General features: G+C 37.6%; 1 protein-coding gene across 1 annotated transcript in view; it reads left to right on the forward strand.

The window, feature by feature from the left end:
• SV2C (synaptic vesicle glycoprotein 2C) overlaps nucleotides 1–24,770 on the forward strand; it is an 84,596-nt gene that overhangs the window by 51,618 nt on the left and 8,208 nt on the right. Inside the window, exons 4-11 of the mRNA XM_010582837.1 lie at nucleotides 9,613–9,746; nucleotides 9,903–9,992; nucleotides 14,347–14,457; nucleotides 16,692–16,780; nucleotides 17,150–17,314; nucleotides 20,173–20,306; nucleotides 21,595–21,798; nucleotides 22,702–22,861. Coding sequence (XP_010581139.1) covers nucleotides 9,613–9,746; nucleotides 9,903–9,992; nucleotides 14,347–14,457; nucleotides 16,692–16,780; nucleotides 17,150–17,314; nucleotides 20,173–20,306; nucleotides 21,595–21,798; nucleotides 22,702–22,861 — 1,087 coding nt within the window. The remainder of the gene's footprint in view (nucleotides 1–9,612; nucleotides 9,747–9,902; nucleotides 9,993–14,346; nucleotides 14,458–16,691; nucleotides 16,781–17,149; nucleotides 17,315–20,172; nucleotides 20,307–21,594; nucleotides 21,799–22,701; nucleotides 22,862–24,770) is intronic.

The following is a 24,770-nucleotide window of genomic DNA, read 5'->3' on the forward strand; positions in this document are numbered from 1 at the left end:
TCAGCACATTCCAGGAACCTTCTGGATTGCTGATGTCCTGCTGTTTTGTCCCTCCAACAGATATCAGGGTGGTTGAATTCCCCCATAAGGATCAGGGTTTGTGAACGTGAGGCTTTTCCTATCTGTGTGTAGAGGACCTCATCCACTCCATCTTCCTGGTTGGGTGGCCTGCAGTAGACCCCCACTATAATGTCACTTGTCCCTGCCCTCCCTTTAATCCTGACCCATACAGTCTCGGTCAGCTCCTCATCCATCCCCAGGCAAAGCTCCATGCACTCCAGCTGGTCTTTGACAAAAAGGGCAATACTCCTTCCTCGTGTCCCCTGCCTGTCCTTCCTAAAGAGCCTGTATCCTTCCATTCCAACACTCCAGACATAGGAGCCATCCCACCATGTTTCCTTGATACCAATAAGATCATAGTACTGCAGGTGTGTGCACATCTCTAACTCCTCTTGTTTATTGCCCATGCTTTGTGCATTTGCATAGAAGAATTTAAAAGCTGGGCCCCCAATGAAGCTGACTTACTGGCTGGACTAGCTGGAATTCCTTGTGCTCTTCAGGTGCTCTGTGATCCCTCTCCAGACTCTGGGCGTCAAACTGGTAGGAGCAGGACAGATTGATGTTCCCCTCCCCCGGCAACTTTAGTTTAAAGCCCTCTTCACCAATTTGGCAAGCCTATGACTGAAGACGCTCTACCCCTTCTCTGACAGATGGACCCCATCAGCCCCCAACAGACCAGGTTTCTCAAAGTGAGTCCATATGCCCGTAAAAAAAATTAATACAAACAAATCTTTCATCCATAGGCCTTAGTTAGCCATTTAGGACTCTACACATCCATTTGAAAAATGGCTGGTAGTCATTAAATTCAGGAAGGTTGCAAACCACTAACCTGTTGCATCCCAGCACTACTTTTGATTTTTTCTCACTCCACAGTATCACAAGGGCATCGGGAAGATTGCAAATGTATGTATAAAAGAATCTTACATCCAAGTGCTTACAACAACTGTTGGTTTCCACAGAACTGAGGAGGGTGCCACATGACTCCTAATACCTCTACTTACAAGTAGATGTAGATCTATATCAGATCTTTAACTGAAAGGAGAAAATTTTCCAAATCAAATTTTGATGCAGAAATGTGACACAACCAGCCATTTATAAGGACATTAAACATTTGAGCTTTTGATTAAAAATCACAACTCACTTCAAGTTTTGCATCTGAACCCTGGACAAAATTTGACCTGTGTCCATCTACATTAATTTCTAGTAGACTTGGGCAGTTTTCTGTGAATAATGGTCATGAGTACACATAAAGGAAGTACAGAATATTCTAGCCTGGAATATGCATATTTACTTACTTAATAATTTCAATTGCAACATGATGTTTCTCATTTTAAATTTCAGAAATACACAATCATGTAATTTTTAAGAGAGTTTTTGCACTGATTCGTGTTTTATAATGTATGAGGTAGAGAGGAAGAAAGGTATTTTGAGGATGCACAAGTAGAATGTTTTAGAAACACTGATTTAAGATATAAGCAAAAAATTACAGCTTTGCCCTGGAAAATTTTCAAAATCTATGCTCATTATCCAGGGACTGTAATGAGTGAGGATATACCAAGGAGTATAACGACATTTGCATTCAGAATGAAGCCACGTAGAAGTTATTCAGGCTTGATTCCTAGTAATAGGTGTCTGAAGTCTGCAAAATGACTCAGGACAGAGGCAAAACTCTTAATGGTGACCAAAGTCAAGATATCACAATTCTGTGTTGAAGTGCTTTGAGATTTGGTAGGTTTCCAGCCCTATAGGATACTTGCATTGCATTTGTATTCGGAATTGCTAAGGAGCAAAATTGGATCAGAGAACAACCTTAATTCTCTTAGGAATGAGGTGCAGATATATCAAGAAACCATGCAGAGGGTTTTGTATAAACTTGATTTTTATCCTTTCCCTCTCCCTTTATGGGGTGATGGCTTTGCATTTCATGTCAATGTCTGTCTCTATGGATTTGGACAGTATGGTCTTCTCCCAAACTCTGTATATTTTGGTTCTGATTTTTCTCTTATTTTCATGCCTCTTTGGTGTTACTGAGATCTTCCAGCACTGAGTTAAGACTTAACCTGTGTAAGTATTACTGTTCCTGTGTTATAGATAGGGATGCAGCATGTAAATACACAGAAAAGCACAATAAAACACTGCAGATCGCCAATAACTCCCCATGTAATTGGATGATGTCAGGGACAGTGGTGGCTTGGAGACTAACTGAAGTGAATAAACAAACATGTATACCTCTGTGTAAGATAAATAACTTAAGAGGGAGAGGAATGTTCATATCCTGGCAGCTGGTTTTCTGTCAGCCGACTCTTACAGCTTCCATTCAGACCAGAAAGTTTTGTGCAAAGTGCATTTACCCAAGATCTTTTTTCTTTTTTTCTTTTTAACATGCTTTTTGTATATATGGGTAATCATTAAAACTTATTTGTTTCAGCCCTGCTTTACATGAGTAAAAAGGTAATTTGTCCAACTCTGTGAAGTGTACAGGAATCCTTTTGTTATCATACCTTTCTCAGTCATATAGTAAGGGCAGAAGAGGCAAAACCAATTCTGAAAATGCCGTGAGCTGCCTCTTGTGAAAGTTATTCTACTCTTTTGCCACTGTTTGTTATAACTATTGAGTCTTTGGAATAGTCCACTGAAGGGGAGAATATGGGGCAAATATGTAGACAATTTATAACGGTCAGTTTATTTTGCAAGCCCTTTCTCTCTGGTTCTGTATAGCTTCTCCTCTGTCCTGTTGAGACTTCATAAAATGTGAACTGCTAATGAGTGATTTTGCCTTATTCATGTCTCTGTTTTATGTAGCTGGCTCAGTCTCCTTCCCAGTAAAGAAAATGGAAGTGCAAGTATAGCTTCCTTTGTTGAAGTCAGGATACACACGTCATTCCCATTAGGCTCAATACCGACAACAGCCTACTTCAAGTCCCTACATGTATGTTTATCTAGCTAGGAAGGTGAGATCCTGGTTTCCTATTCATAAATAGACCACTAATTAAACATCCTTTGCCACCTCTACATCTGCCAAGATTAGACAGATGATATGACCAGGCTGTTGGGTACCTGCAGTTCTCTTATTAGGAACTGCTGGTTTAATTCTCTTACATGATTACATCTATTCATCTCTTCTGCCATTTTAAAGATTAACTTCTTGCCTGTACTGGCTACTGTGAGTCACAGCATCTTGATACAAACATAATGTAGGGCCAAACGAAAGTCAGATTTCAGACAGGCAATTGCAATCCATGCACACAATGGCTTACAAGCTTCCCTTGTCTTTTTTTCTTCCAGCTTTGCTAGGTATTCTGATTTGAACTATTTTTTATGTTTTTTTTCTATAAGGCCTGTCACAGATACATTAGCATTTCCATAGCAAGGAAACAAACCTAACAGCTCTATATTCTGTGCAGAGCATGTGTAAGGTTAAGTGAAAGGCTGACATATCATTACTAAACTTCAGATTTTGGGCATGTATCATACCATATCATTGTCTGAAGTATGGGGATATACAACCTTCCTCCTCAATGGAAAGTAATACTGGACACTACAGCAGGTATTAGAAACATTTAAAAAGTGGATTATTGATGTCACTGTTCAGAGATGTTACAGCTGGATATTTCATCCAGACTACTGTGCCATGCACTGGATGGAGAAGTTTTGTCTGATGGTATTAGAGAGCAAATTATTTTCTATGCGAGCTCAGTCTTGCTTGCAGCTGTCCTGGGGCTTGTCTGAATGGCAGATAAGTTACCAGAGTGACTGGAGACCTTATAATCTCAGGTCTTCAGGTGAAGATCAATGTCAGTACAGGGAAGTGATGAGTGTCAGTGGCTGACAACCCTGTCCTCTGTGGGAGAGGAAATGTGTCTTTAGAAAACGGCTTGTTCCTTTTAATCACAGTTTTAAGTGTCAGCAGACCAAGTCTGAGTTTAATGTCTTTGTAAAATATATCTGTTTAACACTATTACTTTCTTCTTTCATTGAACTATTGATTCTCATGGCTCCCAGAGAATAATAGCATCAGCTAAAGAGTCAGGCAGATGAGGATGAGAGTATTCTACAGGCACCTTTGTTAAGGTAGCTCTATCGCGGTGTGGCAGACTTCAGCTATTTTATTTTCAGATTCCTTCTGCAGAAATTACCAGCAGCTGACCTACTGAGCCACTGGGTTTGTAGAGTATCTATCTATATAGGCTAAAAATATCACTGCCTTTCCCATGTGATATTAATTATCTAATCACAGGAAAGACAAGTGTTTTACTTTGTGTTACTGAAATTTCACATTAATACAATTACAAAATAATTCTGAAAACATTATTTCTGCATTTGTTAGAAACCATGTATTTCACTCAGTCTTGTAAAAATGTTTGAGCTTCCTCAGCTATATAACTTGCTTGAACTATTTTTTTTCAGTTTCAGTGATGTTTTAACATTATTCTAATCAGTACCACTAAAATATATGGGCTCAAATCCTCATGGCACTCGGAGTTAAACTTGGTAATGCCAGTACAGACTAAATATAAGTGTAATAATAATGTAGTGCTGCCAGCTGCAAAATATTTCCAGTCTTCCTCATGATTTTGACTTAGGTTAGATTTAGGAAATACTCAACAAAACAACAGTGAATAGTAGAAGTCTTTCTGCAGAATTTTTTTAAAACTTATTATTTGTATTAAATGCGGTAACAGTGCCACCAGGTGGCAATTTAGAGCAATCACACATCTTAGTGGAAATTTTTGAAATTTAAAACATTAAAAATTGAGGCTAGAAAGCTGAGTTCTGACCAAGCATTGTGTGGTAAAACAGAAGTAAGAAAAGTTATAAAATCTTAGAAATTATTCTGCAGAAGAATCCCTATAAATTTCTTGGCTATCTTTCTCCTCCACCCCTAATTTTAAGGATATTCTTGCATCTGCTCCCTCCTGTGATCTACCAAAAGACAGAAGTTTATACAAACTTGGCTTTTGATGATTTTTGACAGTGCCATGAATCTAGTTCCTCTGATGCCTACTGAATGACTAAAAAAAAAGTTATCAAGAATGGTCAGCCTTTAGCTAACCATGCCATAAAATCCCTATATTCAGTTAGACATTCTTTCCCCACATTAGTCTCTTAGAAAGTTGTTTCACAACTTTATTTAGAAACCTTACTCTTGCCAGCCAGTATTTATACAGAGCTTGTAGGCACCCATATTTTTCATTGCCCATATCACACTTTAGTGTAACCCTTATGAATTTGTAGAGAGCTATTATGTTCCCTTTCAGCCCTCATTTTGGAACGTTAAAAAAATCATCCCCATCAGTCTACTCTCTAGGAACCTAGCCACTGTATAAGATGAGTCTTGTCCTTGAAGATACCAGCTGTTTATCAGGTAATATGCATTTATAGAATTCAGCATAATATGAACAGATTTACCTCTATATTTATTCAGAAAGTCTGTGACAGAAATGCTCTTTTCTCTTCTTTGGCACAAGAACTTTTTTATAATACTCTTTAAATTTATTAATATTATGGATCAGGTTAAATGCTGTGTTGGGAGGGAAGAGTTTGTTGACACTGAGTTCAACATATAAATTGGTGATTAGATATAGATTAGCATCTTATACATTTTGGTTATGCTCTGCTGCGTGCTGCTGTGTTTCTGTAATCGGTAATTGCCATGTCTGTGATTCACTTGGCCTTTTCCAGCAGTCAGTGAAGTGGGTGGGTGGTATTCAGCACAGAGGTTGCTGTACCAGCTTCAGATTCAGTCATTGCAGGTTTTACTTTGCTCTGCAGCACATCATTCCCAAGATGCATTTGAGCCAAGTGTTTTGCAATTCATAAAACATTGGGACTTGCCACCATTTTCAAGATTAATGACTTCTGAATATAGCATAGCCAGGGAGCAAGGGTGAAGTTTAGCTCTAGGTTGCTGTGGGGTGCACTGAATGCAACCATTTAGAGCTGCTGTGTCTTTGCTATTGTGTCATAAATCAGGGAAGGGAGACGCAAATTGAGTTACAGCCAAGAACGCGCTTCCATTTGGTTTCAGGACTTACGTACAATAGGAATGAAAGCCACTTTGTGAGCTAAATTCAGAGCTACTCTAATGGCTCCATTTTCCAGATTAACTCATGACCTAGGAAAATGTGAAGTCTTAAACATAAGAATAAATCTAAATTTGCTCTGCATTTAAAATACATGTTTGTTTTGCTGATCTAGTGCTAGTGCTGGAATACACAAGAAAGCAACCTTAAGAAAGCTGTGTTCCAGCTAGCTTGTTTTCTACCAATTGCTTCTTATAATACTGACATTCACTATTATCATTAATTCAGCAGATATGGCAAATCAAAAGATAAATTGCAGCAGCTAATACAATACATAGAGAAAAAGAATAAGAGCAATAAAAACCATAATGAACATTTCAGTTGACATGCACCTCAGATATTTTGAGCAGTAAGAAAGATGTTTTGTAGGTTGTCAGGATGACAGCCAGATGAACAGTGCACTCATTGCTTTTAATTAAGTGTGGTATGGTTCACTTACATTAATAAATGACACCTTAAAATAAATTATCACCAGTGTTTTCCAGAACTGGCTACAGAGCACAAGATGTTGCTGTTGTTTTATAACAGGTATAAAGCCAGGTTGATTTCATTTACCACAGAAGTGCCCTTTGTGCAGCTCACTCTCATAAAACATAAACCAGAGCAATGAAAGACAGATAGTCTAAATATACCAGTGGCTCCATGTATTTCTGGGACAGTTTCTAATGACAACAAGAGCCAGTACTTTGCACTGTTCTGAAAGATGAAAACCCTCATCCTGTGCTGCCTTCCCAGTGGCACTAGCAGCTGTACAGCTGCCCAGCAACTCAGAGCAGTGAGCTGATCTGACTAAAAATTAACTTAAGTGAAAGGAAATAATTTTGCAAGTTCTGTATCAGGTGATTTTAGACTATAGTTTAAAATATATAATGAAGAATATGATTCTAATGATTACAATAGAATGTGTACATAATAACAAAAACACAGGTATAGTTTCTAATTGCCTCATCAAGTCACTGTAAACCTTTCCTTCTTTATTTCCTTCCTGTCCCAGTTTAGAGGTAAAGTATGCCCATATTATTTAAGATTTGAAATTCCATAAGACCAAAAGTTGACATTTTCTGAAAATCAGTAAAAAGCAAATTTTAATACACTTTTACATCCTTTTTGTTTGTATTTTTGTCATGGTTTACCCCCAGCCGGCAGCTAAGCACTGCACAGCCACTCACTCACCTCCCTCACAGTGGGATGTGGGAGAGTTGGAAGGGTAAAAGTGAGAAAACTCGTGGGCTGAGATAAAGACAGTTTAGTAGGTAAAGCAAAAGCTGTGCATGCAAGCAAACCAAAACAAGGAATTCATTCACCACTTCTCCTCGGCAGGCAGGTGTTCAGCCATCTCCAGGAAAGCAGGGCTCCATCACGCCTAACACTTACTTGGGAAGATAAATGCCATCACTCCAAACATCCCCCCTTCCTTTCTCTTCCCCCAGCGGTATATGCTGAGCATGACGTCATATGGTATGGGATATCCCTGTTGTCAGTTGGGGTCAGCTGTCCCGGCTGTGTCCCCTCCCAACTTCTTGTGCCCCCCTAGCCTGCTCGCTGGTGGGTGAGAAGCAGAAAAGGCCTTGACGCTGGGTAAGCACTGCTCAGCAGTAACTAAAGCATCCCTGAATTATCAACACTGTTTTCTGCACAAATCCAAAACCTAGGCCCATGCTAGCTATTATGAAGAAAATTAACTCCATCCCAGCCAAAAACAGCAAAATTTTTAATCTTAAATTTTCATTCCAAGTTCTTAAATTTTAGACATCCTCTTTTTGTTGGAGAGAACTTCGGAGGGGGAAGGTATATCTGGACGCTTACTTAAAAAAAAGTTACATGGCATTCCAAGATCATTGCCAACACTTTCATTGATTTTACCTCTGTCTTCATGGGGTAAAGATGGCAGGGCTGAATGAAGCTGTAGAGCAAGCTGATATAATTTTAGAAACACAGAAAATTTGTAGGAGACGAGAAAAAACAGGTTCCCAAGTATGCAGATCAAACTGTTTCACCAAGTTTTTGATAAAGGGCAAAAATAAATCATGGGTTGACTGTATTTTTCATATGGTAACATGTAAGTACTTTAATATGAGAACAGATTCTTTTTCCAAGAATTTATTTATGATCCACAGCATGAAATCCTTAAATTCCAATATACACTATACATGTAACAGATAAATAACTCCTTTGAAGAACTATTTAATATGCCATTTTTTACCTTGTCGTACCAGTTGTTTACTGACATCCAGACAGATTTAATTAACCATGTCTTTTGTCTAGAAAAATCAGTTAGCAAAGAAATATATCAGATTAATCTGGCGTCAGCTCTTTCATTAACCAGGATTCCATTCTCTTCCAGTAACATCTTCTGTCCTTTATCATTATTCTTATCTTCTACTCATCTTTTAATAAGTTATCCTTGAAAATTTTACTTGAAAATTTCTGCTATATTGAAGCCAGACTATGAGGCCAGGTAGTTATCCAAATAATATTTTTCTTTTTCTTAAGAGAAATTTTTAGGTTTCTTACAATCCTAGCATATCAGTAGTTCAGTCATAATAAACCAAACAAACAGATATTTTCCTAAAAAGCTGAACTACCAGTCCTGCAGTCTCTCATACAGGTTTTCCAGTATTTCCTTTTGTGTTCTTCTCAGTATATTTGACCAATGGCTTCTACAACATTTTATTAGTCAGCACTCAGACATATCTCAAGATACTTTTTTTCAGATGAGGAGAGCAGTTTTGCTTTTGTTCTTTTTTCTTAATCTCTTTATATAATCATAAATTCTCTCTCTCCTTCAGTGTTAAGGTTGTTCCTCTCAGACAGAAGTTTAAATACTGAGTATTTTTTCCTGTACGTCTAGTTATGGGGTGTGGGGGGGAAGTGTCAGTCTACTTTTAACAGAATTTAAGGCGTGGTATAGTGCTCTGGAACAAGATGGAGACAAAAATTAGGCACTGTAAATGCTTTATGTGATGCGCTGTATTACATTAGGATACTCTTATTAAGAGTATTGAAATTAACTGTCTATAGAAGAAGTAAATAATAATAAGGAAGGCTGTAAAATTCCAGAAAATATATCATCTGAATGCAGATTTTTAATTCTCCCTTCTTCCAGTATTCATAGAAAACTATTTCTTTTTATATTTATTCTTGCATATGGTGATGGTGTTCCTGTTTGGTTCACGTAACTACCTTCATGCAGATTTTGCTAAGAGACTTGAAAGAGGCTTCTTCATCCCTGCATAAGGAAGTCTCCCACACAGCATTACATGGTCATTTTCCAGCATGACTAGTCACATGCAAGAGGATGAAATTCATAGTGTAAGATTATTTGTGAAATCATCAGTGCTTGTGGAAATAGAGAGATCAATCAGGCTTCATTTAAACACAGGAATCATTTTACATCTCTAAGAAGCTGCAGACTCCCATGCACAATACTCCTTATTTTCCTACATTTTGTGAATTTCTGCTTTCATAGGATGGAGTTTCAGCATGGGGTCTGCCTACCAGTTCCACAGCTGGCGAGTATTTGTGATCGTCTGCGCACTGCCCTGTGTCTCGTCTGTGGTAGCCCTCACCTTTATGCCAGAAAGCCCACGGTTCTTGCTGGAGGTATAACTTTCTGAACGGTTTTTAGATTCCAGTCAAAATTATTTCTGTGTTTACATCATGACCTCTATATTACAGGCAATAATATTATTTGGTGACTATGGGGAATATCTTAATCTGCATGTGTGTTTTGTTCAAATGTTTTGATCAAATGTCTAGGTTGGAAAACATGATGAAGCTTGGATGATACTCAAGCAAATTCATGACACAAACATGCGAGCTCGTGGTCAGCCTGAGAAAGTCTTCACAGTGAGTATTGTTTTTCAAGCTAATCACTTAGCACCTCAGCAAGCTTGCTGACTGGCAAGGTTTGGAGGGCTTAAGCAATCAATATTAATACTCTGCATGAAAAAGCCAGTCATTTGCACTCTAAATACCTAACTATCAGAACTGAATTCCTACTGAAATTGTTATACATACAGCAGATGTTAAGATACCAGCATTTGGCCAGCATACTCTTGAGCATATGAACCACAGTGTGATAATTTTCTCTAGCGTACCAAGATACTTAATAGATGCCATTTGTGTTTTATTTATTAAGTTTACTTCACCCTTAATAGGCACATAGAAGTCCAAATTAGTTGGCTGTTGTGTCTTTAAAGCTTTTGAAATTTTTTTTTTCATTTTTATTGGCTAAAATAATAATTGAAAAAAATTCATTTTCACTTCTGTGAAATAGTAATTTCAGACACTTAATTTTCTCAAAAATCTTGGAAGCTCAACTCCATCTTGTTGACTTGCAGGTCTAATGATAAAGCCATATTCAAAGTATTGATGGGTTATTTCTATTTGGAGGAGAAATTGGCAATTCAGGTGTGGGACACTTTATGGCATCTTCCTTATTCATGAAGAATATACACAACAATTTTTTCTTTCTGGATGCAGTAGAACCAGGCAGCAGAACGCATTTTTGTGATTTGAAGTCCAGTCTGCCTTTCCAGCTTGCGCTGCTCTGTGGGAGTGCTGGCACTCTGCTCCCTCTGAGAGCCATGTGTGGGATGTTTTTCCTCTTCCAGAGGCTTTCTTCTTAATTTAATGCGCATATAACTCAATTAAGAAATCTTCTTAAAGGTTCTGCATTTGCAGGCAATCATGAGGAATGACCATCTGACCATATAACTTTATTCCACTGAGACTTGCAGTTTATTGCCTTGGATGTAGTTTCCATCACCCCCATTTAAATTTTTCCATGAAGAAGCTCAAGAACTCCTATATTTAGCCTGAAAGAAGTCTGGTTAGCACATCTATCATGTTAAAACCACGTTTATTGGTACACTGGTGACGTAAGCCTAGTCCCATCTAACCTAATATTTTATTTTCTGATTTCATTTACAAGTAAAGGGATTTGCCTAACACCATACAGCTAGGGTGTAATATCACAATTGGCTCTTGCTGATCTGAGCATCTTTCAGACAGAGTATGCCTGCCCCCTGTCACTCTTTGTTTTCCTTCTGCTTAGTGTTGATATTCATTGACTGCACAGTCAGCCATAGCACAGACCCTGTGCCCCTACAGTGTTGGTTTAGGCATTAAGAAGAAGTCAGAAATGTGCTGGGACAAAAGGTGGGAGGAAGGATCAGCCACAGTCTCACATTAGCTTGACGTAATTGTAATCACTTCCAAAAGCAGCCGTAGAGAAGAAAACAAAGCACATGCTGCTTGTTTCCAGTTCTTGTAATCTAACAAGTCTTTCTCTCTATGGTTGTTAAAATGTGACACTGAACCATGTTGAACTCAGCACTTTATTTACAGCTATTTTTGTTAATTGGTCAGCCATGAATAAGGCATGAATAAGGAAAAACTACCACTTTCTTTGGATTTCTGTCAGTTTCTGCCATGAACATTAGAAAACTCAACTCCAGATATTGAGGAGTTGAAGGATTAGAAATACTCTACTGTATGTCAAGGTTATACATGTATAGAAGTCCCTATTTTTAGCTTGCATTAATATGATTAGAAAACACATTGTTGTCTCCTCCTTGACAGTATCAGCACTTCATCTTATAAAACCCAGAAAGTGAAGAACTTAGGCATAATTTTGGGGGCACATCCTTTTAGTGTCTCCTTTTTTTTATTATAAGTTAGTCCTGGATATTGTGACATTTTGTCTCAGTAATTTATTCACATAGCTCTCCTAAACTCCATTGCTTCATCCAGTACCATTCTATGACTTATGCGTTACTATTTTTCTCCACTTCATGTCACTAGTTACATCAGACACAATTTGATAGTGTTTTCTAACTCTACAGCTGATGTAACTTTTTCTCCATTACTGCTATAGTTTTAGTGTGCTTTCCTTTTATATGTTTTCCTAATTGTATTGATGTCATCTTTTCCTAGAAGCTTGTTTACAAGTCATGTTTATTCTCATTATTCATTGAGGATTTTATCTTCAACGGTTTAGAACAGAGAAGGCATCAACTGATGAACAGTTGGTTTTAGAGTTACAAACTCCAAAATGAGTGTATTCTAGTTACTGGCTGTGGAGGTGGTGGCTCTTAATGCTTTTGAAAATGTCTCATGAGAACAGTGACACTAACAGAGACGGTAGTAAGCTGTTAGTATCTTCTATTACGGGACTACCCAAGTTTAACATTTATATTCATGCTTAATTGCCTTCCTGGGCCCTTAAAATATACATTCATTAGATCTGTTGGTTTAAATGTTTAAGTAAAAAAAATATTTTTATCCTTAAAACCAAAATTCTCTCCACTCTTTCATTGCCATGTATTAATTCATCTTTTTTTCTGCAAACATTTTCCTTTGCAGCAGTCTTGATTTTGTAAAATTTTAAACCTTGCATATTTCTAGCCATTGCTTTTAAACAGAAGTTCCATTTTCATTAAAATAGGTATTCTTTATTGGTTTTTCCTTCATTCTTCATATACTGACAGCTGAATTTACATGGTCCAGATGGACCATTGTCCTGATTCAATAGGACTTTTCTTATGTTAAAGAACCATCAAGGCCAGGGGCTTTTTGTCCCCAGTCACATACAGCAGTCCTAGAATATATACATGTTTCCCCCAACCTCCACAGCTCCAAATGAGTCAGGTGGCCAGGACGATGAAAAGGCTGCCCCTGAGCCTACAAGAGTGGTACTGGTTTATACAGTGTGATTCAAAAGGCATGCCCTTTCTGCCCGGAGGTGTGGTATGTGAGGATGTCTGTATGTATGAGGTCTTAAATAATCTTGGAGGACTCAGCTCAGTCTTTTGTATAACATGTTTCATAAAAGCAGTTTAAGAAAAGCTTAAAATCAATGCAATGATGCAGACAGGATTATTGCTATTGGAAAAGGCATGACAAAAAGGGTACAGGCTTTTGATATAGTCATGGTTTGGCAGGACAGTGAGCTGCAGTATTTCATAAATGAGGGTGGCTGTAGCTAAAACCGCTTAGTGGGCTTTTGTTCATTCTTGTTCACAGGCTGAGGCTGCTGGTGCATCTTAAACAGTGTACATCTGTAAAAGCAGTGGGCTAAAAACTAGAGCTTTACCATCAATACTGCTATTTCCTGATGTCCTGTAATCCACTGTGATACATCTGTGGGTGGTGGTGTCCTCATTCTGTTAAGAAGAAACACAAGCTGTTGCTACCTTCAGAAACTACAGCCAAACATTGAACACTCAGTCTCTTGTTCCTCCTTTCTTATGTGTCAGTCCCTTTCCCCATTTAATTTATTTTCTTTCCATTCTCTATTTGTCTTCTTTTTAAAAAAAACCTGTGGATGAATACACTTCCTTTCGTGATATCACTTTGAACCTGGGATCAGAGCAGAAGCCAAAACCAAAACCATACAATGGTATAAGTTTGTCTGGTGCTGTGTCTGGAAAGACCATATAACACATTCTTGTTCTGCTACACAGGACACTGCAAGTGAAAATTAGCATTGTAGGCAACATCACATTCTCTGTCACTGGTAATTCTGTATTTTTCCCTGATGTCTGTTTATCTCATTTCACGTTAGATGAAGTAGATGATTGCTTATAACAGCAATAACATGCGTGGTTCCAGATCATTTCACCTAACTTTTTTCTCTCTTCATTAAAAAGGGTAGTTAAAGTCAACATCCCAAAGACAAAGAGAGTTCCCCATCTAACACCACAGGAAATAAGAACAAAAGAAAAATGTTGTTCAACTACTAATTCTTGACATTTCAAATACTTCTATTTTCATTACTGTATCTTTAATCAATAGATTCTCAAGAATGCTGTGATAGCAAGTCAGAACCAACTTGATAGCAAACTCTGGACATGGTTAACTGAGGGTTTAAATAATGTTTTATCGTTTGTGGCTTTAGGGTTATGTACAGCAACACTCTAGCAGAACCTGATAGTAACAGCTTGTTTCAGTCAGAGGAAATGGATTTCCTGCATACTTTGAAAGTAGAGTTTTCCAATACAGTTGCATCCATGACAAACTTGGGCATTATAGTATGCTACTATTCCTTTATATTTCTAAAGCATTTCTAGTGTAGACACAGGTTTAATATGTGCTCATTTTTACTTTATGGGATTTATTAAAACCTTCCAACACTACTCAACAGGCAGTTAATGATTCAAGAAAATGCAAGTATTTGCTGTTCTGTTTTTACTTTTAGGTAAACAGAATCAAAACTCCAAAGCAAATAGATGAGCTCATAGAAATCGAGAGCGATACAGGAACTTGGTACAGGAGGTGTTTTGTTAGAATTCGCACAGAGCTATATGGTGTAAGTAACATCTCTGTTTGTTCTGTAATTACCTTTCTTCTTCTTAACTAGCCTTTAGAAATAGGATGGATTTATTGAGATCATGCTGGTGATAGCTGCAATGTTACATTTTCCATGCAAGTGGGAGATTCAGGAACCAGTGTAAGATTCTGGCTTCCTGACCCAGAAGAGGCGCAGCTGAATCACAAATGTTGGTCCCAGCTTCTGAGGAGGAAAATGCTGCATTGGTCCTCACACAAGTGATGGCTAATAGTTAATATAGCCACATTCCCAAGCACCACAATAAATAGGTACTGGAAATGTATATCAATATATACCTATGGAAAGACATGACACATGATGAGACGAAAAATTATCAGCAGGAACTTGAGGCAGCCACATTACTTACAAATGGTAAAGTCATGAATAAATGGTGTAAATGAATGTCAATAAAGCCTTTAAAAGGCATAGTATCTGCATGTATGTTTAGGCATGCCAAATGTTTTACCAGAAAACTACATTAGAGCTATTTCTGAGAGTTTAGTGCAAGCTCACTGGGACTGTGCTCTGTATACTTTACCTTCTTGCAATACCAAAATTATGCAGTAACTTTGAACTTTCTAATGAAAATTGAGAAAAGTCTCATTAATTAAAAAAAAAAAAGTTAAAAATAGCTTTTCACAGCTTTTCACAGCTGTTAAAAATCTGGCATCTTAAAGCTCTCCAGAGCTATGATTAAGTGTTGTAAACCAAGGTTTGTCACAAAATTGCTTTGCTTGGAAAAATGGCATTTTCCCTACTAAAAAAAAATCCAGAAAGTGTCTACTTTTGTAGTTATTTGTCCAAAAATGGAGTAGTTGAAGACTGAAATGTTATTATTTGACCTTGTCACTAAACCAGCTTTAAAGGAGTTGCAGCTTGGTTGTCTCACATCCTTGTTCTCTCACTGGACTAGCCCCTGGATCAGAGCACGTTCCCTGTTGCGTGATGTGTGCTGAAACCTCCTAGGACAGACTGCCTCTGCTCTTCAAAAGGAGGATATCATCCTGAGATGAGAGACAGAGAGAGAACACCATTCTCAGTTAGCTCCCCTGTAGCGTCTCTGACCTGGGGGTAGTGTCATCTTTTCCTTATATAGATAAACTACTAATTTCTAGCTGTCATAGGTAATGATAGATAAAACTCTGAGTGCGTCCCTGTTGAATTATGGAATATAGTTTGTCTAAACTTAAAGCAGTGTAATACTGGGAAGTGAGAAGAAAACATTTCTGACAAGATATCTGGTTTATTTGAGATAGTGAAATGAAGCTGCCTAGAGATTAGGAAAGTTTGAGGTGATCAGAGCAAGGGTGAATTAACAGACACAGTCCACACTGGTGTATAAAAAATTTGATATGAGCCCGCAACATGTGCTTGTAGCCCAGAAAGCCAACCATATCCTGGGCTGCATCAAAAGAAGCATGGCCAGCAGGTCAAGGGAGGTGATTCTGCCCCTCTACTCTGCTCTGGTGAGACCCCACCTGGAGTACTGTGTTCAGCTCTGAGGGCCCCAGCATAAGAAAGGCATGGACCTGCTTGAGCGGGTCCAGAGGAGGGCCACAAAAATGGTCAGAGGGCTGGAACACCTCTCCTGTGAGGACAGGCTGAGAGAGTTGGGGTTGTTCAGCCTGGAGAAGAATAGGCTCTGGGGATACCTTACAGCAGCCTTTCAATACTTGAAGGGGGCTTGTAAGAAAGACAGAGAGAGACTTTTTACCAAGGCCTGTAGTGACAGAAGAAAGGGTAACAGTTTTAAACTGAAAGAGGATAGACTTAGATCAGACATTAGGAAGAAATTTTTTACAATGAGGGTGGTGAGACACTGGAACAGGTTGCCCAGAGAAGTTCTGGAAGCCCCATCCCTGGAAGTGTTCAAGGTCAGATTGGATGGGGCTTTGAGCAACGTGATCTAGTGGAAGATGTCCCTCCCCATCACAAGAGGATTGGACTACATGATCTTTAAAGCTCCCTTCCAATCCAAACCATTCTATGATTGCATGAAAAGAAGCCGGAAAGTCACAGAACGTGCACAACGTGGCTATAGCTGGAGATTAACATACTTGTATGAGAAGTACAGCTATGACCAGTATCGAAGAGCTAATCTGCTTTCTTTGATGCCCTGAAGAACCAAGCAAATCAGAACAAAAATCTTCTATCATTTAACAAAATTGTTCAAAACACAATTTAAAATAAATGTATTTCCTAATGATTTACAGATTTGGTTGACGTTTATGAGATGTTTCAACTATCCGGTGAAGGATAATACGATCAAACTTACAGCTGTATGGTTCACCCTGTCTTTTGGGTAAGAGCTGTTGAGATCTTAAACCATTTTTTATAGACTTGACAGACAGAAGAATCATCTGCATGCAAATTTCTGTCACTATGGTTATCCTTTTTATTCAAAGAGGTTTTATTCAGTACCTTTCCACAATATTTGTATTTATCGGTTAGTCTGTTCTTGGTTGCAAGCCTGACTCATCAAGAATATCTGCTTCAGAAAACTGGCATCTTCTGGTGTCAGCATCTTTCAATATTTTAATTTTATGGAGAATTTTATTGTGATGGAACAACTGCTCCATCACATAAGCAGTCCAGTGAGCTGCTCATCCTAACCTTGCACAGATTTCCAAAAAAGTGAGATTGGTGACTGAGCTTTTTCTGTTTTTCACAGCTACTATGGCTTATCTGTCTGGTTTCCTGATGTCATTAAACATCTGCAGTCAGATGAGTATGCGTCCCGAGTGAAACATTTCCGCAATGAGGAGGTTTCACATTTCGTCTTCAACTTCACACTGGAAAATCAGATTCACAGCAATGGAGAATACATCAATGACAGGTTTAGAGATTTCCTAATATCCTGACTTGGCTGGGATAAACAAATGTGTGTTTTGAAGCATGTCCTAATAATCTAATATTTTTCTCCATTAGTTAATGATAGATGGTTTTGTTGCTTTTTAATGGGAATTTATTTCTGTTCTTGATTTCTTATGACTCCTGGAGAATGGGGAGAAGTGGACCCATACGTGCCCTGGTGGTTCCTATGTGAGGCACCCCCATGCAAACCCAGCTTCCTTGTCATCCTGAAAAACAGACCAAAAAGCCTCAGTTAACAATACTTCCTTTCACAGTGGGATTCAAAGGTTTTCAGGCCCAACACATGCAACTTATTGTAGGGGGCTGCGGAAGGACATACTTTCATCTCTGTTGCCAATTCTTTTTTTATATCGATGAAAGACGCTTCTGTGAAAACACTGAACATTGAGAGGTTACGATCTTATCACAGAAAAATAAAAGCTAAACATTACTGTAAATCAATAAAAAGTATGAACAGCACTGAAATGGGAAACAACATATTGGCAATGACTTTTGTGTTTTTTAACTGAATCCAAACATATTAAGGCTCTATCTGGACTTTACAGATAACCAGATAACTTAGAGGGAAATGAAACACAGCTGTTTTAGGTATCTGGTTTGTCTTAAGAAATATACAAAACAACCATGTGAATGGTCTCCTGGAAGGCATGGTGCTAAGTCATTATTATTTCCATAGCAAAATCTATATCTAAGTGAATAAAATTAATGATTTTGGTAATATCGGGCATTTAAAATTATTTTTATAAGAACTTGAGTTTTGGCAAGTTAAAGATTTATGCATTGCAGACAAAAAATAGCAGTTATCTCATTTTTAAACTAGCCATAGCTTCCCAGTTCTGTTCCTTTCCAAGAGGCAGATGTTCTCCTAAAAGCAAAGAACCATTTACTGTCAGTAATTGACAGAACTCTGTCAACAAACGTCTTATTAATTTGAACTGAAAATTCCTGTAAAACACTAAATCTGACATTAGCCTACTCTAAAAGACTAATACACTCTTTCAAATGTGCAAATTTAATAGGCCTTTGACAATTATTTGAGAGTCACAAAGCATTTTCCACAGAAGTATGAATGCATTTGATATTCTTCCTCCACAAATGTTTCAATACGCCACTTACCCCCGATCTCAGTGTTTCCTTCAAGTTCTTACTTTAACTCGATAAAGTACTTGACTTTTTACTTCATCAGATTTCTGTTGGGTTTTCATTCAAATCATCTCAACACCAATTTTAACACAGTCACAACATGTTTCCTGCCCAAAGGTAAAAAGTGCATCAGAAGAATGTAGGACATATAGTCTGTCATTTCTGTTCCAACTGACTAATCTAATTGCTAAATTTTCTTTGTTCTCCTTTGGAATTAGGCTACATTTTAAAATGGAAAGCGTTATATGAAAAATGATAATGAGTTGACACTGAACACCTGCCTGATTTTAATCAGTTTGTCACAAATGAGAAATTATATAGTAACTAAAACTAATGGGCTGAAAACACTATACTTCTGACCAATACACAAAGAGAATTCATCAGCTAGTAAGTCTTTTCCTGTGATAAACACAATTAGCTTTTGCTCTTCTTTCCCATAAAGATGTGATTCCAACAACTTTATTGGCGAGAGAGTTTAATTCCTATTATTTTGTAGGTGGCATATTTTGTGTGTTCCTATTCCTACTATTAGTCTTGTAATAAGAAAAATACTTAGCTAGTCACATCAGGTTTAATTAGATCAGAGCCAGGTCTGTGTTCCGAATGCTTTGCTGTTTTAACAATTCTTACTGCCATATAACCATTAAAGCATTCTTTTCAAACTGTTGCCAGTTTGGGTGAAGTCTGCCAGAAGAACTGCCCTTTTCCAGTTGTAGCTTTTTCCATGCCTTCATGTGAAATGAAAGAGATCACAAAAATAATGGTGCATTTCTACATCTGTCTTTTTTTTGGTTAGCATAATTATGTTATTTTGTAGAATTATACTAAAAAAAGGCTTACAGCATTGTTTCAGTCTTGTAACATTGAGGTAGGAAGTTACTGCTAGTAATACACTTCATCATTGACTTTTTCTATGAATGACTTGATTGACAGTCATAATCAAAGACCTAGGAGTTAAATGACAGTCATTAGGAAGGAGGATGTTCAGAAGTAAGAAAAGCTACTGACAATTTGTTTATACCTGTATATAATTACAATTGCATCCACAGACACTGGAGTAACAAACACATACTTCCGGTTAGACATGTAGCTATATAACTGGCAATGTAATGGTTGTGTTCGAGTTAAACCATTTTGCAAAACTGTTTTTTTAGCACTTGGACCAGTATGTTTTGCATTTGAGCCTGACGTGGTGCCCAGTGTGTTCATCTGCAGAAATAAAGGTTCTTTAAACAATTCTTTCTTTCCAGCTTGTTGATACTAGCAGGTGCTTGTTTGTTCCAAGAGGCTGAGTTTCTGGATCATGATGTCCCAGTTTCTAACTATAATGTCAAATTACAAATAGTAGTGATTTTACAAGGCTATTCCATGAATGTCATGACATTGGTTTCAGTTGATGATTAAGGACAAGTAATAACAGAAATATTATCAAAGAAATTGTATTACCAGTTGTGGCCGGCAGCTATGTGGAGCTATTTGTCTTATTAATGTTTTTCCTGAATGATAGTATTATGTATTTTATAATCAGCTAATCATTAATTACACCTCCAGAATACCTTTAAGGAATCATTGTTAGTGGAGTTGAGATTTTTTAGACCTGTATAGCTGCATCAGCTTGAGCTGTTGCTCTTTCTAACCTGTGAAGGTAGACTGACAGAAATTATTTGTATTGGGCAGGTTTATTATGATGAAGTTTAAATCAGTAACCTTTGAAGATTCACTTTTTAAGAACTGTGTGTTTGAAGACATTACTTCACTGAACACATACTTCAGGAACTGTACTTTCATCAATACCACCTTCTACAACACAGGTATTACAAGGAAAAAAACCTGAACATCCATTGTTCAGCTGCATGTACTCATTTTATGTTTATAATTTCTAGGCTTCTAATATGGCATACAAGAATTCCTCTTGTAGGGAACAAAAAGCTGTAAAAAGCAACAGGCCTTTGTAATATTATAATAGAAAAGTGAAAGGATGACACCTGGACTAGATACCACAGGCCTAATACTGACTCAGATAATACACATCTCTTTGATTTTAATCATCTCTAAAGAGATTTGGTCTGGAGAGGATAAAATATATTTACTGCTTTACTGGTAGCTTTTCCTAGTGTATTTTTATTTAGTGTAAATGGGACTGGTGAAATACTTTGTTCATTGTGCTTGTTGTGGCATGGAAATCTTAGTTCAGGATTCAAACTGCCTAATCTATAATTATTCCCACTCTCCTAAGTATTGTAACAAAAATAGGAATGCATATAGCATATATGTATTTAAACATATATAATATGTTTAAACAGAGGAATTTTTTTCTTCAGTTTAATAAAACATAACTGAAAGTAGAACATGGCCAACTAAGCTTGTTGGAAAGATGGGGCACTTCTTACTGCTTTCCTGTAACTCCAACAATCATAATAGTAATAGAGTTAGGTCTCAGAGCAAGCAACACCCAGCTTTCTTTGTGTGGAAGGAAGGTATTCTTGATTCCAGGTTTAAGACTGACAGGAGGAACAGAAAGAAAGTGGAAGTATAGGGAGAGATCTGCAAAATGGTATTGGAAGAAGAACAGTCTGAACTGTTGCATGAAGTAACTCATCCATGTTTGAGCTGAAGACCACGAGGCCTTCTCAGAAATGAAAATTAGTTTAATCTGAATTCTGTAGGAACATTTCACTTCAAAGGAAGTCAAACCAAACCAAACACGATTGGCCGTCTCATCTGAACGGCTGTCTGGTGTGGAAACAGAAGGTCTGATACCAAGCAAGACCAAGTGATAGAAACTTGCAGATACCTAGTGGTTTTTATGCAAGACCAGCTGCTGCTGCAAGGCCTTAACCAGATACAGTCCAAGCAGAGCTGAAATACAGTAATATAACTTGCCTAATTCCAGGCCTTGATTGCTCTTTTTCATAAGCTTTGCATATTTTTCTTTAAGATAAAAAGGTATCAAAATTAAAAGCAATAACTAGTTCCATTTTACAAAGCAGTGAAAGCTCTGAGTTGTCATTAAATTTGCCTAAATTGAAATGTTTTTAATCAAAACCTGCACATGGAGTTGGCTGTTAGTTGAAATATTTCATTTTCTTCTTTCCACAGATCTCGAGCAATATAAATTTGTTGACAGCGAATTGATAAACTGCACATTTTTCCACATCAGGACAGGATGTCAGATTTCTTTTGATGACGACTACAGTGCCTACTGGATTTACTTTGTTAATTTCCTGGGAACATTGGCAGTGTTACCAGGGAATATTGTGTCCGCTCTCCTGATGGATAGAATTGGACGGTTAACGATGTTAGGTGGGGGCTTCACTTTAAGACAGGGAACAACATCAAAACCTAAAGATCTCCTGATAAAGTAACATGTCCTCTTTTTAAAGAATTTGGTTCAGAGAGATGCAAAACATTCCTTCTGCAGATGCTTCATTTGTGCGTGCCCTTTTAAAAAGCCTCCAATTTAGAAACTCTAGGAACAAAGGGTTCTGTAACCAGTTCTGCTATGCCACATTATCAGTCATTGATCTCCCACACTGATATTACAAGACCATAATTTAGGGATTTGGGACGAGATTTTGGAAAGTGCTGACCATTGGCTCATCTTTGCTCCAGCTGAAAAGAAAGCAAGATGTGCATGGTTGACCCTGACCTAGTGAAGCAGCTCCATGGAAGAGTCAGCAGTCCTTTGCCTGTTATCTATGTTGCAAAGTAACACAGTTGAAAGATGTCTCCTGTGGATTATCTGCAATGACAAATATGTTTTCAATTTACTTAAATAACTATGTGGTAGTTCATTGTGTTCATTTTCTAGGAGAGTATCTCTATATAAATGCAATTCCCACTCAGTGTTTTTATTGCTATAATATATGAACGAGTTTCATGTAATTGCAGAAGATGATGAACAAGGAAGAATGGGGGTAGTTTTCCCCAGGCAGCTTGCTTTGAAAATTCAGAGGGGGTTCCAGCTTAATATTTTATGATATATCCTAATACTTGAGGAGTTATGTTTTTTTTCTATGAGCCCCTTACAACATTTGTCTGCCTGACTGGTCTTACCAGCAGAGGAAGTCTCTTTAGTTTTTAACTCAAATATATAGGTCTGTTATTTAGCTACACTGTGTATATAGAAACATTAGACAAAACAGACAAAGATCATTCTTTAAATACAGCTCCACTTCATGTTGGTTTCATCTGTCTTGTACCTAGGTGGTTCCATGGTTCTCTCTGGCATCAGCTGTTTTTTCCTGTGGTTTGGGACCAGTGAATCCATGATGATAGGTATGTTGTGCCTCTACAACGGCCTCACCATCTCAGCGTGGAACTCTCTAGACGTCATTACTGTGGAGCTGTATCCTACAGACAGAAGGTATGTGCAGGTACACCTCCCCTAACCTCACTGACACTATCTCTATGTAACAGCACAAACAGTGAATAGAAATGGTTACATATGAGCTTTACAGAGGTAGTGATGTTTTGAGTGATTCCAACCAAACAAATAGTTTGTCTTATCAAAAGCAAGGGTAAAAAGAGATTTTTTTGAGCTATTTAGTATCTATTTCTCATCAGATATCACCCAATCAGGAAAATACCACAAAAATAGTTTCATATGAAAAAAAGAAGGTCTAACTGCTGCTGTCATTTAAAACGCCGCTAATGAGTAGTATTTCTGAAAACAGTAATGGAGTATTTCTGAGTTTCCCCTAGCACAACCGGCTATGAAGGCAGTAGTTGGTCCAAAACAGCAATATAGCTGCATTTGTCTGTTGGCTGTGAAATGGTGGGGATGATAATAAAAATCACTGTCTGGAGCTGAACAGCATCTTCTGGAAGAGATTGTGGGCTTGAACCGTGCTGAGCTGTTAAGCAGTTTGCTACGAATTTGTATGCAGGGTCACTAGGAGTGTACATAGTCAGCATTAAGCAGATACAAAAATGACTTGGATACTTTTCCTGACTTTTCAGGGCTCTAGCAGGAAAGCTCAGGACAATTTTCATGTCCTGCAAGCATTGCTGCTAGATGACATGGTGGGGGGGTTTTTTCAGATACATGGTACTTTTTAATGCTGATCTTATGTCACTTAATGTACTGAAGGAAGAACAGTTGAGTCATACACTGTTGTATGTTGAGGGTAAAAATGTAAAAGCTGCTTTTTCTTGACTAGACTAGGATATTTCTTCCCCCTCCCCTCCTTAAACATATTTTATGTAAAATTGCCCAGATTCCTGCCAAGGGACAGTGTGTCCTTTCTCCTGTCACAGTGCTATTTACTCTGTCATTCACTAGAAGTTTCAGATATAGTGAAAAATATTTCCAGTTTATAAATGCATGAAGCCTTGCTGGCAAGTCTAAGTTTTTGAACAGAGGGGCAACTCGCTTCAGTATTGTCCATCAGGAGAGGCTTCTGTGTTTTCTTTTCATTGACATTTTAAAAATATGCACTCCACACAAGAAATTGATGTCCACTCTTGTGGTTGTATTGAATAAGTGTACTAGGCTACTTATGAATCCAAACCACTCAGCTTTAATATTAAGTGCTAGTGTTTTTATTACACCTCAGGAAATTGCTCTTCTGGCCAAATGCCATGATATATTTCTAATAAATATCTTTTAGAAATAGCTATCTTTTTTGGTATTCCTGAATGTAGCAGCCACAAATATTTTCCTAAAATGAAGTAAAGAAAAATAGTTGGAAAAGCCATTGATGTTAATGGAAGAAAAAATAAGCATCATTACTAGGAATGACAAAAAGAATGTAACTGATAACTATTCTAGGCCATCTGTATTTGTTTTCAATACATGTTTTCAATAGTTTCTGCTAGCTTTTGGATTGTAGCAAATTTTTCCCCATTTTTCTTTTTTAAAAAGCTTGTGTGTGCAATAATAGCTGTCTGGAATTCCACCTCAGAAATTTACTTGCAGCTGAGTTGTTGGTTTTTTTGCAATAACTGAGATAGAAAACTTGCCACTTTGTATTACCAATATAAAAAGACTGATAGGCCAACTCTACCTGTGCCAGGAAAGACACTGCTGATACATACTGTAGATGAAATTTTTTTCCAAAAGTTCCAAAAGTGGTGGAACCATCACTGCCAGTTTTTGTCAGCTGGCTTATAACAAAAAAAACAATTCTAGAAGTCACTTCCTAGACTTGCGGGTTTTTTTAGACAGAGGCGAAGTTTCTTTATGTTTCATAGAACTATTTGAAAATTAATACTTGCAGAAACTCAAATAACTTGCTTCCCAGAATTTTTTCTCTGATATTTCTTTTTTCCAG

This window comes from Haliaeetus leucocephalus, unplaced genomic scaffold (genome assembly GCF_000737465.1).
Source record: "Haliaeetus leucocephalus isolate CR32 unplaced genomic scaffold, Haliaeetus_leucocephalus-4.0 Scaffold849, whole genome shotgun sequence".
Taxonomy (NCBI): Eukaryota; Metazoa; Chordata; class Aves; order Accipitriformes; family Accipitridae; genus Haliaeetus; species Haliaeetus leucocephalus.